The sequence below is a fragment of the Acomys russatus genome, chromosome 16 (assembly GCF_903995435.1).
Source record: "Acomys russatus chromosome 16, mAcoRus1.1, whole genome shotgun sequence".
Lineage (NCBI taxonomy): Eukaryota > Metazoa > Chordata > Mammalia > Rodentia > Muridae > Acomys > Acomys russatus.
In genome coordinates, this window is record NC_067152.1 from 34,563,988 (window position 1) to 34,581,757 (window position 17,770).

General features: G+C 38.2%; 1 protein-coding gene across 1 annotated transcript in view; it reads left to right on the forward strand.

Moving 5' to 3' along the window:
• Cep112 (centrosomal protein 112) overlaps nucleotides 1-17,770 on the forward strand; it is a 444,738-nt gene that overhangs the window by 87,334 nt on the left and 339,634 nt on the right. The window contains exons 15-16 of the mRNA XM_051158947.1: nucleotides 95-154; nucleotides 6,386-6,465. Of these exons, the coding sequence (XP_051014904.1) occupies nucleotides 95-154; nucleotides 6,386-6,465 (140 nt within the window). The remainder of the gene's footprint in view (nucleotides 1-94; nucleotides 155-6,385; nucleotides 6,466-17,770) is intronic.

A 17,770-nucleotide genomic window follows, 5' to 3' on the forward strand; every position in this document is an offset into this window, starting at 1 on the left:
CATCAAGTACATTTATTGCTCTCATCGGGTCACTAATTTTATTGACTGTAGAGGCAATATTAGACATACTAAAATAAACATTTATCATTTACAGGATCAAGAAAATAAGTTTCACATGGAGAAAAAGCATTTAAAAGACATCTATGAGAAAAAGGTAATATAGTTGGAAATTATAAACACTTAAAATAACAACTTAAGCAGTTAAAGAGAACTGTTTTATTAAAGCAATATATTTACTCTCTCCTTTAAAGATTTTTTTTGTTTCTATTTTAATCTCTGCTAAGCAATATAATCAATTTTCATGTTTGTAAGAAGTTTTCATGTTTAGGAACAGTTTCTTTGGTTTAGTTATTAATCATGCCAACATTAAAGCTCTACTTTTATGCTCTGTTGGGTGAGTACCATTGACTAAACCTCTAACAAACACCCCGATGGGGACGTACAGTGCAATCCTGTGCATCATCCTGTAATAAGAACTTGGATATGTAATCAAAAACCCTGAAACGGTGAAGGCAGCGACTACGTGCAGCTTAACAGTTTCTTAGCATTCAGAATACTTTCATCAATGTTTCTTAATATTCCTATTAACAGTAGTAACAGGTTTTTAAAAAATACTTTAGACAGCAAGATACAGATTTGCAACTGATATCTCAGTTCTGAATGGTTTGCTATAAGACATGGAAGTAAAAGGAGTTGAAATAACACAGGTTTTAGTGCTGTGTTTATTATTTATTTTTAATATTTGTCAAATAAATCCACTTGTAAAATGTAGTAGAAAATGAGGTTATTCCTTCCATTAAAATATATGTAAATTAAAGGTAACCCTGATGTGTATTGTAGCATTCTCAATCTACTTTGTAACACATCTGTTTTGTTCTCCTACTTGCTTAGTCGGTATTCTTTAAATGCTTCCATTGCACTAGGCATTGTGTTAAGTACTAGGATGAGGCTGGGAGCACTTAAGCATTCTGCCCTCCAAAAGCTTAGCACACCAAGAGATGTTCGTCACCTACAAAGATTTCTTCTGGTGTATATTGGTCCATGTTTGTGTGCTTTTTATAATTGTAATTGTTTTCTTCTGCAGTTTTATTACAATTCATTGCATATATTTTATATCTACAAAATGATATATGAACAGAAAGAGAAAATAATGTTTTTGTTCAAATGAAGATTTTCAGTTTCTATTGCTGAGAAATGCAGTTTCTTAAATATTTTTGCTTGTGTGTGTGTGTGAGGGGGGGGAAAGAGAGAGGGAGGGAGGGATGGAGGGAGGGAGGAGGGAGAGGGATAGAGACAGAGACAGGAGAGCCAGAGAGACAGACAAGAGAGAGAGAGAGAGAGAGAGAGAGAGAGAGAGAGAGAGAGAGAGAGAGAGAGAGAGAGAGAGAGAGCGCGAGCGCACATTACTGGAAGTCTCCATTGTGTAAGGCACTAGGCTAGTTAGTCTGGGTGTAGTGTTCATCCACTGTTCCCTGGGTAGCCCTCTGGCTTTTCTTCTATTATGGAGCACCTTTCTGGCCTACTGCTGTGGTGTTCTCTGTCAGCCTTCCTCTGATCTGCTAGCTGGTGGAAAAGGATGGGCTGGTGTCTAGTAACAAGGCACACCTGAGAATTGTTCCATGGAGAGAAAGACCCAGATAGCCTTTGCTTCTACTGCTTTCTTGAGTTTTTAGGTACCAAGTAATCTAAGGTTCTATTATCAGACAGAAGGAAGGAAACATGAGAATTCATTTTGTAACTGGAGCTTAGGGCCAAAGCCCACACTGCAGCAGCTGCAGAAGGTAGGCTTTGTCACCTCCCAACACACTGTAGAGCCAACAACTAGTGCACAGCAGAGAGAGGTTAATCAGTGCAGCTGGAAAAGGGGCCCCATGACCACAAGTGCCATCTCCTGGGAATGGATGAGAGCTTCAGGCTTAAATGGAGAAAGCATTAGGGTATGGCAAGGGTATGCATAGGGAAGCAGTCCTGGTCAAGCTGTGGTTGGCTTGATCACTACCTCAGTCTAGTTTTGCAAAGGATCCTGAAGAAGTCTTTATTGCTTGAGGGGACAAGCTTGTTTCTTGGAGACTTCTGCCCCAGGGTACCATTTCACCGTCATGGATAACTCAGTCCTGCTAGGCTCTGCTGTCCTTGGAGTCCAGGGTTCAGAACAATGACTGGAAGCTGGTTAGCTCTTTTATGGGGCCCAGAACAAGGGCAGTGAGAAGCCGATAGTAGAACTCCCAGTGCTTCTTGGCTTTGTGCTTTCAGCTTGAAAGGGAGTGAGGGAAGCTGGGTAGCACTGGCTCCCACATAGATTTTCCTTGAGTCAGGAACCCTGACTACTGCAGAGGTAAATGAGTGGCCCCTGAAGAACAGGAGAGAGATGCAAAGTGGAGATGGACAGGCCAGGCTTTCATCTTGCCTTCCTCAGTTACCTTGTGAATTCAAGTCTGGAATCAGTGCTTTTTTTTTTTTTCCCCAGAAAAGGCAGTGTCTAAGTGCCTGTTGTAATTTCATTTTATCAATAAAGTTCTGGCCATTCCTGTTGTAGTTCACCTCTGGAAGGAGACCTAAGACCTCTCTGTTAGGCACTGTAACTGGGGCCGTTCCATTGCCAGGAGCTATCAACTGACTTCACTTTTAAATAAAACAACCAGGCTATACTTTGTTGTTTTCAATGTAATCATGACTTGTTTAAAACATCACTCTCTAGAGGAAGAATATGTGTTTGCTCATATTGCATATGTTACTGATACTGATATATTAAAGAAAAGGTTCCTCAGTGTGTCCTTTTTTTGTCTCACAATTAATTCCATAATCTCCCACTTTAAATTGGCATCTGCTCTTCTTTCTTTATTAAACCTGCTGTGATCTCCAGCCTTGAAGATTTGATGCCTTGTACCCCCCTGAGGGGATGTCCGTCTGACAGCTCAAAGAGCTGACATAAATCTCACCCAGTCCTGGGCGGTGTCACTGGATAGCTAAGTGGATGGATAGGGCCTTTGTTTTGAGAGGGTTACAGGTGTGCACATTCAGTAACTTTCCGTATAAAATGTGCTTCTGAATATCTGTTCAGAAGGAGGAAATGCCATCTGAATGACATTATTTCCTCATGCCAGTGTGAAAGCAGCAGGATGGGAGCATACCATCCCACTAGTCTTTGAGGTAGAAGAAACAGCATCAGATGCTGTCCCTAATTTAAGCACACACATATTATCTCATGGTCTTTATTGATCTCTGGTGGCTGTTGCCTGCTCTTCAGATCTTTGAACATCAAACAAATAATAGGCCATAAAGCTAACTGGCATTGTTTGATGAAGTGTCGTAATCTGCTAAATCAGGAAACTGCTGGAGTAAATGATTTTACTAGTAAGGAAACACCTGCCTCCTACAAATAACCTAGGGCTTGTTTTCCAAACAGGCACTGGGAGTAAAGAATGGTGCTGTTTACCCAAAGAAGCAGGAGGCAGATGCTTACATGCAGAGGTTAAAATGTGCTAGACTTGACTTAGCCTCCTAAAATCATTGTCATAACTGTAACAACATAAGTTCTGAGACACGCTAAAGCAGTTTTCCAGTACTTAACATTCATGTGTGCTCTGTATAATTATGTTTAAATAATTTAAACATATTCACAGCAGCTTTATATGTAATATATTAGATTGTATTTTTAACTCCTACTAACATAAGTTTCTTTAAAAGGATAGGTGCCTTTCCCAAAGTAAAAAGAGAAAATAAATTGTGCTGTTGTAGTATTTAGTAAAGTTGTGCAGTGAGGTCACCCATATTTTTTAACTCTAGCCTACAGCAATTAGAGTAGTTAAGAGGCAGTGTTGTCCTGCTAGTTGCTTCTGCGGCTGGCCTCCGCTCCCTGCTTTTTGCTATGCCATGATCCACAGCCTTTTCTTATTTATATGCTCCTTTTTGGTTCCTTAAATTTGGGAGATGGAAAAGGATATAAACTGTATTTATCATACTTCAATAAATGTGCTTATGACGACTGAAACCAACTACTTATAGTAAATTCACATATTTGAGAGTAAACCAGATGTCTTAACTACCTTAAATATTTTGGTTTAGTATTAACTATATAATGAAGAAAGATTAGAAGTAAATCATATTAAATCTTACTCTACATTACCTTTTGGCAACGTAGCAAGACCTAGTGTGGAAAAAAAGAATATAAATAAATAATACAAGCAAATATTGGACAGTAGCATCATCTTTATGTTGTTTCTTACTTTTCTTTCATGTAAAAATGATTTATGTAATATTCCAACACAAATATTAAGTTATAGTCTTCCATCAAAATCAGTATGCATTGATTACTTTCATGATATTTAATTATATATTACCTGAAATATAGATCAAAATAGAGCCATATTTTTAAAAAATTTCAAGCATACAATGCTAAAATATTCTGTCAAGAGGAAACAAACCCAGAAAATCCCTTAATGACTGCTCTAGTGTGGGGGAGGGGTGCTGGGCAACAAGGTAGTAACCGAAGTGAGAAACAGCTTAAGAACATGTGCATCCGTGCATGCAGTTTTGACCAGAGGAGAGCCCTTCTTCCTCACCCTGATAGTTCATTCTCCCTGCAGCAATGGAGCTGATAGTCTTAGAAATAGTTAATTTTATCAAGGTGTGTGTGTCCTACACTAACCATCATTGAGAAGTGGAAGCCAGAATTTGAAATCAGTTAAGATTGTGTAGTGAGAACAATGGGATCAGGGGCTGTCTTCAACTCAGCTGCCTGCCACTGCATCCCTTGTCAGACCCCGGCGTGAGAGGAGGCACTTAGTCCTGCTGCAACATGAGGTACCAGGGTGGGTTGGTAGCCCTTGAGGGCCTCTCCTTCTTTGATAAAAAGGAGGGGGAAAGGAGGAATGGGCCAGAGAGAGGGGCTGGGAGGAGAGGAGGGATGGGCTGGGATCAGGCTATAAAGAGAGTAAATTAAATAGATAGATAGATAGATAGATAATACAGAGCACTTACAAGAACTCAGATTGCATGGTAATCCAGGGGCTGCTTTATGAAAGGGCAATCAGCCAGCCTGTGCACTGTGCATGTTGTGACCGCTGTTCGTAATGACCTGAAGTAATCAAGGAATCCTTTACAGTGTTTAGTCAGACACTGTAGCTGGAACACTGAGAGTTTCTGATGTTCTGGTATTCACAAAAAGCCTTACCTGAAGCAAGTTACTTTTACCAGAATATTTTGATATGGTTATTGTTGATCCCCATTGTAGAGGGGACTGAGACAGTGTGCTAAATTAACTTGAGAAGTAGAGATGTGACCATTTAAACTTACCCTGTCATTCTGCCTAGAGATCCCCAGTCCACAAACTACTTAATGTGAAAAGTTTGTTTTTATTCCAGTGTAAGATACTCACTTTGTGCCAAGCATAATAATATATATCAAGGCTCTATAAGACAGCAGTTGAAGTCTGAGCCTGGTAAAGTGTGAGCAGACTTTTCTTTTTCATATTTAAAATAAAATAAGTTTAGTGGTAAAGATTCTCGAGGTGAGGTGATCCTTCTTGTCATAAGAAAAACAGTATTTATGAGATATTTAAGTTGATCATTACAGTACCAAGAAGTGGCACTGCCTCAGCAGTGTCTGCTCTGCCTTCGTTTCTGTCTTGATTTAGTGGTTACCATCATAAAAACTAGTAGAGGCCTTTTGATATTATTATGGGAAACTACCTCTCTAGCCTCGCTGCTTTTAGTTTATAGGTATATAGTTGACTTTACTCATTTATTTTCCTTACACAAAGGGAAAATTTGAGATAATTATAAAAAAGAAAGCCCCCCAAAATGTGGGATTTGAGTTAAATATGTCTCCCAACTAAACTGATATTTAAAAATGACTTTTGATTAGTTCTGATGCAGTGTGTGACGTGGCTTTAGAGTGTGCGGGTGCGTTTTTGAAAGTGTGAAGAAATTTTTCTCTTAGCCATTGTGGTTGTTGCTATCATCCCACTCAAAGACGGCTGCGTCCAGGAAGTGGGCACTCCTGTGGGGCACTTTGTTTCAAGACTGGTCAATGGATGCACAAATCATGCTTAGCAATGGAAATTTCTTAATAGCCATTCTATTATCTGCTTAATGCAGACACATTATTTATTCTAGTCTTTTCAATCATACGAAATTTCTTTTCCTTTGTCAAAGCTATAATTTTTTAAAAAATCAAAGTGATTGGTGCTCTTTTGAAGTTGATGCCTGTGAATTCATTAATTGAAAAGTTATATTGGGATAAATATTGAAATTATTCTATGGATAAACATGTTTTTTCATGAACTACCTAAGACTGAAGTCAAATCACACAGGATTTGAGACTTGGTTTTTGTATTTCTGACTACCCTTATCTTCCAGTAAGCTTCCCCATTCTCTCATGGCAGGTTCAAGAGTTGCAGAGTGAACTTGATGAAGAGAAAGGAGACACTCAGAGGAAGATCCATAAATTTGAGGAAGCTTTGAAGTGAGTAAAAATAACAATCACAAAAGATTTAATGTTAATGTTTTAAAATTTGCTCTTACTTGGGGCTGGAGAGGTGGCTCAGTCAGTGGATAAGAATACCAGCCTCTCTTTCCAAGGACCTGGGTTCTTAGTCTCAGCACCCACTTAGTGCCTAACAACTTTCTGTAACTTCAGTGCTGAAGGATCTCAGGAGCCCCCTTCTGGCCTCGGTAGGCACTGGATGCACAAGTGTACTGACATACAGGCAGGCAAAGTGCCTGTACACACCGAAAAATAAAATTAAAAACAAAATTAAAACAGACAAGTTGCTCATATCCCACCGAGGGCCAAGTTAACTAGACTGAGTGCCGTGCCTGACAATAGCTTTGTAGGTATTGCTTCAGGTGCTTTCCCCTCATGGGTATATTTTCAGACTTACTCTATTAGTTGGTTTAAACAAAAACAAAAACAAAAATCCATTTCAGCTGTTTTTAAGTGATAGGAATGAGAGAAAATAGGACTCAGTGTCTCAGACGCCCTCTCCTTCTTAAGTGGAAACACATTTTTACAAACTGACATTTAGGTCCTTGGAACTTTACAAATTGCTATGCAGATTTTTTTTTTTGTAAAGTGTTTTAGTTTTAATGTTAATAAATACATTACTATCTAAGCATTGTCTAGAAGTGTTCCATCTCCTGACCTGCTATGTGAAGGTCCCTGGCATTACAGCTTGTCTTTTTTCATCCATTTACTTAGTTAGACTTAGTGGAGTGTTTGACTGTTTCTGGTTTTTACTGTGAAAGTTTTAGCTGGAACATACTGATTTACTCAGTAAGTACTCTGTTTTTACTGTGCGTCAGGCAATGCAAGAAAATACACTCCCAGAAGACCATATAGCCATTTGGTAGATTATTTAGCAAATTTGGCAGTTGCAGTACAGAGCAGATGAGATTCACCTGGAGGAAGGTCAGCGTGACACCTGATCCAAGGGATTCAGGAAAGGCTTTATCTAAGGTCAGTGCGCTTAGCTAGTTAGTTTTCTTTCCTGAACTTCTAAACCAGCATCATTACAGAACTGGCCCCCAAAGGTACCTCCCAACAAACATTCCTGTCAGATTCTCTCTGGGAGACTGCAGCCAGGCAGCCCGGTTCTCCCTCTTGCTTTGCCTTTTAGTAACGTACCTCGGCTTACTTGCTAAGCAAACATCTTAGAATAATTTATGTAGTGTGACATCACAAGAAGTAAAGCTTTTTGTTTTTTATCTACACAAGAACTTGTTGCCTATTTGTTCACATCAACTATGAACCAGATGTCATAAAGGGGGATCAAAAGGCAAGCACTTATACTCATTAAACAGTAAACTGTCATCTTGATTCATGACAATACTAACACTCATCAAGCCTTGAAAGCACTGAGCCAAAATAACACATTTTATTTGGAGTTAAAAGACACAATTTTCAACTTTTAAGTAAAATTCCATGGTAGATTTATTCCTCCCCTCGCCTAGATAGTCAGTGTCTTCATTTTGAACACTTGGCCGCAAAAATCAAGATGGAAAATAACAGAGGAAGTCATCGTGAAGTTGGAACGTGAGAGTAAATAGCAGAAGCTGGCTATTTTCCAAATAGAAAATATTCCAAGGAGTGACTGCTAACTGCTTTTGATCTAAGAATTGTGCTGTATAACTTATTTACCCTAAACAGCCTGTAACAGCACTTTCAAAGCATTGGGAGTAAACCCTGTATTATTATTGAGTTATGTGGGTACCATCCCGCATATTAGAGTAGAAATATGTACAATGTATGTGAAGAATAATCTTAAATTTGAATTCTATACACTGTATCTAAAATTAAACTTATTTTGCATCTATTTTGCATTGGTATAATTCTACACCAATGAATTAAAAATAACCTTGTGAGTAACAAGGCATTAAGTTAAGGAGTAGATTCACTAATCTACTCTTTGTTCTATCTTCCCTATATATTTCTATATTCCCCCTTCTTCCTTTTCAACCCCCATCTCCAAACATAAGAATGGAAGATGATGGAAAAGAGACACATCCCTGGGTCCAACCTTGTTTTCTCTCTAACTAAGACCAATCATAACTTATAACCAACTCCCATTGAAAATAACCCTCGATAGCCCAAGAAAGCAACCAAAAACCTACCTGACCCCCCTTAAAGGAAATGGGGCATCTTTCTCTTAAGGTTTCTTCCAGCTGATATGGACAAATAATAACTTTGTAGGGGGTCAAAATAAAATAGCATTTGTGGTCCAGTTTCTAAATATTGAGAAATTCCAGGCTTAGAGTCCTGTGTGGGATAGTCTGAAATGCTGGATTGAAAACTTTCTTTGAAGGTGTCCTGGGGGCTGTGTTGTTCTGATGAGTAACAGCAACTGAAGCACTTGGTGCTGAAACATGAAGGATGAAGGAGGTCAGTGTCCAGCATGCTGAGAGGAAGGAATCCTGTCAGTTCTGATCTAATATCAGTGCCTGGTTCTTTTGTTCTGAAAACAGGATTTCTCACAAGCATTATCCAGTCCTAAAATTATAAATGTATATATAAAGTGTGCACGATGCACAGAACAATTAAGTCTGATTCTCTGCTCTTTGTCTGAGCAGAAAAAAAGACATGTGTAAATCTTTATTCATGCCATATGAAGAATGGCATCTAATAGTAATTCATAGGGGTTCTGTAGCCAAGAGAAACATTGTCTATGCCTAGACGTTCATGTCTCAGCCAGCCTCAGAGCTAGTCCTATATAGTGGGGTTAGCAATATAAGTTACCTGCTTGTTCTGCAGTTTATATTTCTCACATCCCGATTATATGCCCCTCCCTCATTCCCTTCGAATCCCCCCTCCCACCCTCATCCCCTCTCCCTGCCTTCCATACTCCTCAGAAAATTGTTAGTTGATAAAATCATGGTCTTATTAATTACTAGTCTATTTTTATCACAAGAATATACATCTTAAATGCATCAGATAGATATGTTTCTTTAGAAAGATAAGGTAAAATAGGCAAGGTCTTCAAAAACCTCAGAGACATATAGAATATGTCATTTAAAAATGTTTTTATAATTTTAAAGATTCATTGACAATGAGACAGGTTAACTCCTGGCAACACCCAGCCTACTTCCAAGAGGATGGTGAGCATCAAAGAACCTCCTTATGGAGAGGCCTTCAAATGTGGCAAACAAGCCAGTGGGCAAAATGTCCTCATTTCTACCACAGACAGAATTCTTCCTAAAAAAGGATAAGCTTGGATGCAGGCAGAGTCAACGGCCAAACTTTGCCAAGACAGGGTAAGCAAGTCTTCAATAGTTCCTGCCTCACAAATATGTCTGTCAGATACATTGGGCAGGAAGGCTGAAGATGATGCTTTAATGTTATAGAGAGTTTTGGGTGACTGGTCAGGTAGCAAACTGTCTCTCTTATCTTCTCATTTGGGAAGCTGCTAACCTGCACTCCCTCTATACTCAGGTAATTAATTTTATTCCTTCTCAAGTCTCTGATGAAGTTGAAGACCAGATAGCTTAGTTTTACAATTAAGCTTAGTTGTTTAGAGGTTAAGATGTTTTTAGGTCTGATAGATGTTTTAAGTTGATAATGATGAAATATGATAGATATTGATTTACATTCAGAATTTTAGATGTACCAAGAAAGATGTTTTCTTCAAGGCTGACAAATACAAATAGCCAAAACACTAATAATGTAGCATTTATATAATTCATGATTGTTTCAAGGTTCTTGCTGAAGGTATTTTATTGTATATATGTGTAATAATATGAATGTATATGTAAAAAATAAAAAATATTTCATAAAGAAGAATTGTGCTGTTCTTTTAGCCTAAGTATGATTTTTATTTTGCATCCCTATGATGTAAAAACTTGCCTTGACTTCTTTCAAGCTTTTTTTCTTTAATAAATATGAATAAAGATAAAATAATCTTGTATTTAGACCATATGTTCTGCCCTCTAAAGTCATTCTTTCTTCCTTTCATTTAATAAGGGCTTTTTCTTGTGCGCAGTAAATAGTAGAGGAGCCAGAGAAGGAAGAAGGGTGTGTCTGTAAGTTCATATGTTAGTATCTAACAAGTATAGAATAAGTCAAAGATTTTGAAAATACAAGGTGGTCAGAAAGATAAATTGCTAATAGCAGGCCTGTCAGAGAGGGGGAGCTCTTTACCGGCTTTCGGGGAGCGTGGGGAATGGGAAGCTCTCCTGGGTTTTGGTCTTGTCCTGTCTGGAGATCCTGCCTGTTGCGGCTGGTCTCATTTCCTTTCCATCTGGGAGCTCTTACTCAGAGTGCTTGTCTCCCATCTCTGCCTTATCTTTTCAGATATGTTCCTTTTGTGTCTTAACCCTCACATATCAGGTCTTTTGATTTGCTCACAGAATTCCAGCCCAGAATTTTGTAACCACATAAACGTATTCTTGTTAATTAGAACACTATACAATGATTAAGATGTTAATGGGGAAAGTGTGTGACTTTATTGGGACAGTATTTGTGCCAGAAACTTGAGGTCTGGGGAGTATATGAGATGATGCTGAGCCTCTCTTTAAGCAGTTGAAATGGCCAATTAAGTCTTTGTTTTCAATTTCAACTTGATATTTCAAAGCTATTGTTATTTTAAAGGTTCGCATATTTGTGATCACACATTAGTTACTTTTCTTGTCTCTGTGACAACTATCTGACAGAAACAACCCAAGAAAGGAAAGCCTATTGGTTTCTGGCTTTAGAGGTTCATTCCATTGCATCAGGGAGGTTGGGAAGAGCAGAGTCTGTCACTTGATGGCAGGTGAGGAAGTGAAAATGAGGACGCCTGTGTTCTTTTGCCTTCCCACCTTTCCTACTTGCAGTCTACAGCGTCGCCAGCCATGGGTTGGTGCTGCTCCCATTCAGAGTATCTCTTCCCTATTCTGCGGTCTCTGAAGATGCCCTTACAGATAGATGCACAGCACTCTTCACAGTTTTCTAGGTGACTCTCCTTTCAGTAATACTGATAATGCAGATTAACCGTCAGATACCAGTCAGTATTTCACTTCGAATGTTTTCTCTGGAGCGTTCACTTACCTGGTTTTAGGACCTAGAACTACTCTAGTATTGCTGACTACTACCATCTCTGCTTTTTTGTTCTCTATATGATTTGATCAGTTTTCTTTCCTGTTTTGTTTTTATTGTAGAAAGTAAGTTTAATACCTTAACATAACTAAAAGCTATCTGAGATTATAACTGCAAATATCATCAACTGTATGTGGTTTTTATTTTTCAATGATAAATAAAGAATATGGGAAACTCAGTAGACTAACAACTAGAAAATAACTGCATATAACAGAACAATTTAGTGTTACTGTTCCAAGGACGAACCCTGCAATACTATTGTTCCTTTTTGGAGCAGTTAAATTTTGTCAGCATAGAAAGGAACTTAGGCTTGATTCTGAGACCAAAAATAACTAGATAAATACTTAGGTAAATGAAAATCTCTCTATAGATATAGATGCTATGTTTACCATATTTTCCTTTTCAATATTGTTGTCTTTATCAAAGTCAAAGCTAAATTGTGGGTACTATAGAAGAAGTAGGCATGGTTTGAAGTAGTGTAGAAATTGAAGTACTCAATGAGGTGTTTAATATCTTCTTTTTTATTAATGTTTTTTCAAATGTCTCCCTTGCAGTAAAGTTCAAAAGGTGATATAACACAAATTTTTGCTATTTTTAATTTCTTTGCATTTTTGAAAAGTACACATGAAATATATTTTATACTAACACTGCATAGACAAGTTCTATGATTTTCTGATAGTACTAGTAATTTAAAGTAGTAATTTATTTACCTAAGTGTGGAGCAAAGATGCCTGGTACAAAAGAGCCCATTCTCTATGGCCCTATTTAAACATAACCTTAAGAGGATAAAAACCATGGTCTGAGGGAAAGAAGAGCCATAATGTGGACAACATAAAATTGAGTACAAACATGCATTTTTGTTGGACATAGTCCTCCATCAAGCTTTTAATGTAGAGTCAGGAAAGACAGATAGAAGAATAGCCTTCCAGGTAGACCCTGGATCTGGCAGAATTTGACTATTCAATGGTGGTGTTTGCAGAGGGTCAACAGAAGTGAATGCAAGGCCTTTCTTCTCTTTTGCTCACCCACCTCCACTCTTGACCCTGTCACTGAGAGCACACTTTGAATGATCAACCTCATTGGTTAAGGAGAATCTGTGACACAAGTGCTCTAAGTCATGCATCTGCATATTAACAAAGGATTGATTGTAATTGAACAAGTGTTCCATGTAAAGAGACAATGTGACATTCTTAGTGGCTTAGTTAACTAAATTTATATACAAATACACACAAACACATACACATGTACAAAAGTAGTCTCTCAAATCAAGGTTTCTGTATTTGTAGCTTTCTTGAAAATATAAATAATTATCATGTTAACTGCCCTTTCAAGTAAAATTTCACTTACACTAGAGTCAGTATGACAGTGTCTAAATGGGGCTATAAAGCAATACAATTCAGAGTGTTCTTGAGTTATATTTCTAATTGAACCACTTGAAGCCTATTGTCAATGCTAGTAGTATTCAACTAATGTTTACCATCTCAGTGAAAGCCGTTCTATGAAGTTGTATGAACAAATTAGCTGACAGCCTTCTTTGTCTCCTCTTTCTAGTTTTGTTTAAAGCTAGGAATTGAGATAGGTTTTGTATGTTACTTTTCCAGCAAACTGGCATATAGATTTAAAAATTTCCACGCCTTCTCACTTAACATGTACAGTTTTATAATCTCCTAGTAAGAGGAAAAACAGAGTATTTACCCCTAGAGTTATTTTCAAAATAAGTTATATTTTTAAACATGATTGGAAAAGCTTTTCTGTAAAGCTGGTGTAAATCTCTTTTATCTCTGGTTGCTTGTTTGCTGTTTTGAGTCAACATTTATAATATTAGTAGGCAACAGGGATTAATCTTCAAATAGGAATGGCTTAAATATTAAAACTGTAAAGTTATGATGACAGTGTTTCTGTCCTTGTATTTATTAGGAACAAATGTTAACAGAATACTAAGTAATCATGTGGCTATTCAAAAGGGAGCTTTATTTCAATGGGCTTTTTAAAAATTAGGTTTTTTTCCTTTGATATGTTATTTCTTCTCTCACATATTCTTCTTCTGAGTGCAGGTTCCCCTCCCTCCTCCTCCTAGATACACTCCGCCTTCCTTCCCTCCATAACAGGCCTGTCAGGTATATCAACCAAACATGGCATAACAAGTTACAATAGGGCTAGGTGTATAGCTTATAGCAAAGCTGGACAATGCAGCCCAGTAGGAGGAAAAGGGTCCCAAGGCAGCCACTGCTCAACTGATAGGCGTCCCACAAGAAGACCAGGCTGCACAATTACAACATATATGCAAAAGACCTCCGTCATGGCCATATAGGCCCCTGATTGTTGCTTCATTCTCTGTGAGCCCTGCTTAGCCGACTCTGTGGGCCATGTTCTTTTGGTGTACTTGACCCCTCTGGCTCCCACAGCCCTTTCTCCCCCATTCCTCCTAATGTTTGGCTGTGGGTCTCTGCATCTGCTCCTATTAGTTGCTGGATGAACTCTGGTCTACAAGTATACCAGAATGTCACTAGAAATCATTTCATCGACTTCTTTTTTGGACACACTGGTCTATGCAGCCTGACCAGTGTCGGGCATGGGCTCTCTTTTGTGCACTGGCTCTCAAGTTGACCTGCCACTGGTTGGCCACTCCCTCAAGTTCTGTGCCACTTTTACCCCAGCACATCTTGCAGGCAGTACAAATTGTAGGTCAACAGTTTGTGTGACTGGATTGGAGTCCCAGTCTCTCCACTGGAAGCCTCGCCTGCTTACAGAAGATGGCTCGCTCAGACTCCGTATCCTCCGTTACTAGGATCCTTCACTAAGGTCATCCTTGTAGAGTCCAGGACATCTCCATTGCATTAGATTTCTACTTTGCCCGTAAATTCCAGTTGTCTATCCCAGTGCTCTCTCCCTCCAGTCCCATCCTGATCCTTCCTGTTCCCATCCCCACTCATCCATCTTTTTAAGTAGAGCATTGCCTACTGGAAAAAATTGGATGCAGCTGCATTAAAAGCAGACAGCCTTTCAGTTCACCTAGGAGCTTGAAGCTTTAATTTTGAAAGAAAAAGAACCATTAAATCAGTGTGGCATTAGGATTTTGAAGTATAGTAAAATAATAGTATAATTTCAATTTTAGTTGTAACTGTTGCCAGCATGACGAACCGTGGGTTGATCATTTTGTCTGTGAGGTTGATGAACAGTGGCAAGGAAAGTGTCAGTCACTGGGCTTTAGGTGTATGTCACCTTGTGTCTTAGTTTCTATTTCCAGTTGCTGTGAAAAATACCCTGGCAAAGCAACTTAATCGAGAAACTTAAGGGCTTATTTGGCTTATAATTCCAGACTACAGCCCATCACTGCAGGGGAGTTAGGACTGCAGGGACTGGAGGTAGCTAGTTACATTTACGTTACATTACATTTGCAATAAATGTAATCAATTACTATCATATCGACAGTCAGGAGCACTATGAGTTGAGGCATTCTTGCTGCTCAGGTTCCTCTCTGCTTTCCGTGTAGTCCCGGGGCCAGCCTGTGGAGATGGTGCCACCCACGATTGGGCCTTTCCAACCCCGTTAACCCAATTAGACCTCTACACATGGTGGTGAGGGGGTTTCTTATCTACTAGATGACCCCAAACTTTGTCAGGCTGGCACTTAACACCAACATTCACACCCTCATAAGAAATTTTATTCTGATTTGAAAACAAACTTGTATTTCCTAAAAGTTCTCTTGGAGAAGTAGAATAAATACTATCCCACCACGGTGTGAAAGTGGTCTATAATTTATGATAATTGATGAAGATGCCATGCTGATTCGACTGATTGAAACAGATTTAATGACTAATCAGGAGTATGTAACAAAAGCAATATTTTTCTTTTATGCTTCTTGTATAGTTCTGTGTGTAAGGTGTGCATGTGTGTGTGTCTGCATGTTCTATTATGGAGTGTGTGAGGGTATGTGTATGTGCTGGTGCATGTGCACCTGTGGAAGCTCCTGTCAAGACTTTTCCTTGATCACTGTCATGTTCACTGAGGCAGGACCTGGATGGAACATGCCCTTATGGCTGCTCTAGCTAGACAGCTTGTTCTGGGGATCCATTGTCTCTGCCTTCTGAGGTTGGAATTGCAGGTAGTGCCACTTCTGTCAGGCAATTAGGTGGGTGCTGTAGATCGACACTTAAGTCTTACACTCGTGTGGCAGGTGCTTTACCCACTGAGCCATGTCCCAGCTATCTTCTGGTACTGTTATTACTAACATTAGTAACAGATATGATCTGTAAAGTATTGTTCAATCAAAATATGTCATTTTAAGATCTAACTATAATGTTACTTCCTAATATAGATGAATTGGAAGTAAGAAGACAGTACATGACAATTTTGAAGTCATGTGGGATGCCACTTAAAGTTTCCCATTGACCATTATTTTATTGTTGAATTACTGTAAGAGTTTATTATCACTGCCATTCTAACAGGAGGTTATGATCAAGTAGACTGTGCCAGGTGCTTGAGAGAACGTGGATACTTACAGTGTCCACTGAGAAGCTGTCAGTGCATTTACTATTAGTAAAATTAAAACTTACGCCTGCATCAAGTAGCGTAGATGCTGTTGTGTCATTATGGTTCCCCTGGGGCATCTGCGGAGTGAGAACCGTGCCTCCTACACTACTCTTTATCTTTGATTTTTTTCTTAGATATTTGCAACAGCCTCTCTAGTTTGAATTTAGAATCAGTCTTTGCAAAATTCCTGTAGGCTTTTTATTTGGTTTGTAGTACTTTTACTTTAATTTGAATATATAAATAAAAAATGTCATTATCTTCTAAAGTGAGTATATTTCTTATTAGTTTATCTATCTTAATATTTTATTAAGCATTTATAACTTTTCCTATATTTTATATTTGCCTCATTGAGTTATGCTTAATTGTATCATAGATCTTATTATTATATTTCACCTTTTTAAAAAACAGTATTTTTAAATTTATGTATCCATCTGAATAGAAAGTCAGTTAAAATATTGAACTGCTTTATCTAGAAATTGTGTTTAATTTTATTTTCAAATTTTAAACAATGTAAATCAATTTACCCTGAGCTTTCTTTGTGCACAATACTAACTACACAGTCAGCAAACACTTACAATTTTTTCTTTCAGTTTTTATTCTCTCTCTTTCCTCTCTCTGTGTCTCTCTGTCTCTCTCTCTCTCTGTGTCTCCCTCTCTCTCTCTGTGTATGTGTCTTAGCGTTCTGCTTTGTTTTACTATCCAGTAAACCATTTTCTGTCATCACAGGTATGGGCATCCTTGCCCGTAGGCAACACTTGTGTCAAGAGTGTTTGGCTAAAGGTTTTTGCTTGGCACATTGTGTCAGATAAAAGGTATGCTCACTCCTAGTTTGCTAAGAGGTTGCTTTTGTTGTTGTGTTTGTTGTGTCATACTGATAATGACATCCATGGCCTCATGTGTGCTTGATAATCATTTTACCCCTGTCCTGATAAGAATTTTTATATTTTTAAAATTCATTAATGGGAAAATGTTACAGCTCCTCAGAAACATTCTACTCATTGAAATAATTACAGAACTTTGTGAACATAATGTAAAATAATGTAATTTATAAAATGAGCCATATAAAATGCATAGATAGGCTTTCAAATGTTAGATTTACATTTCTTGGATAACTCCTAGTTGGTCACATTGAATAATTTTAAGAAATTTGCCTGGATCCAGCCTGCTAAAGTTTACCCAGGATTCTTGTGACTGTAACAGGTTGGCCTGTGTGGAGCTCCTCTTTTTCTCACAAAAGTGCCTTCTTTTCTGCTCTGTGGAGCAGAAGTGTCTCCTGATTCATGTCACCACTGTGCTCCAGTCTCTGTGCACAGCCCTTTTCATGAGGATACTGTATTTTAGAGTCCAGATTTAGTCTGTGATGAGCTTATTGCCCATTTACATATTGCTGCCATTGGTGACCTCATTAACTTCTCAGTCCAAGTACCATATCATGATACAGTTCACCTTTTTAGTTGGTGCAGATCCCTCTGTTGCACTCTAGAATCTTTATTTTACTGAGTTAATTTTGTATTCATTAGTTTTGAGGGTTTTCCAAAATATTTTCTAGATATAATTCTTTTATTATATATTTGAAAATATCTTCTTCTAATTTGGGACTATTCATTTCATTTTTCACAACTTGCATCCATGAAAGTTTATTTACATTCATTTATTTGGGTAGGGGAAA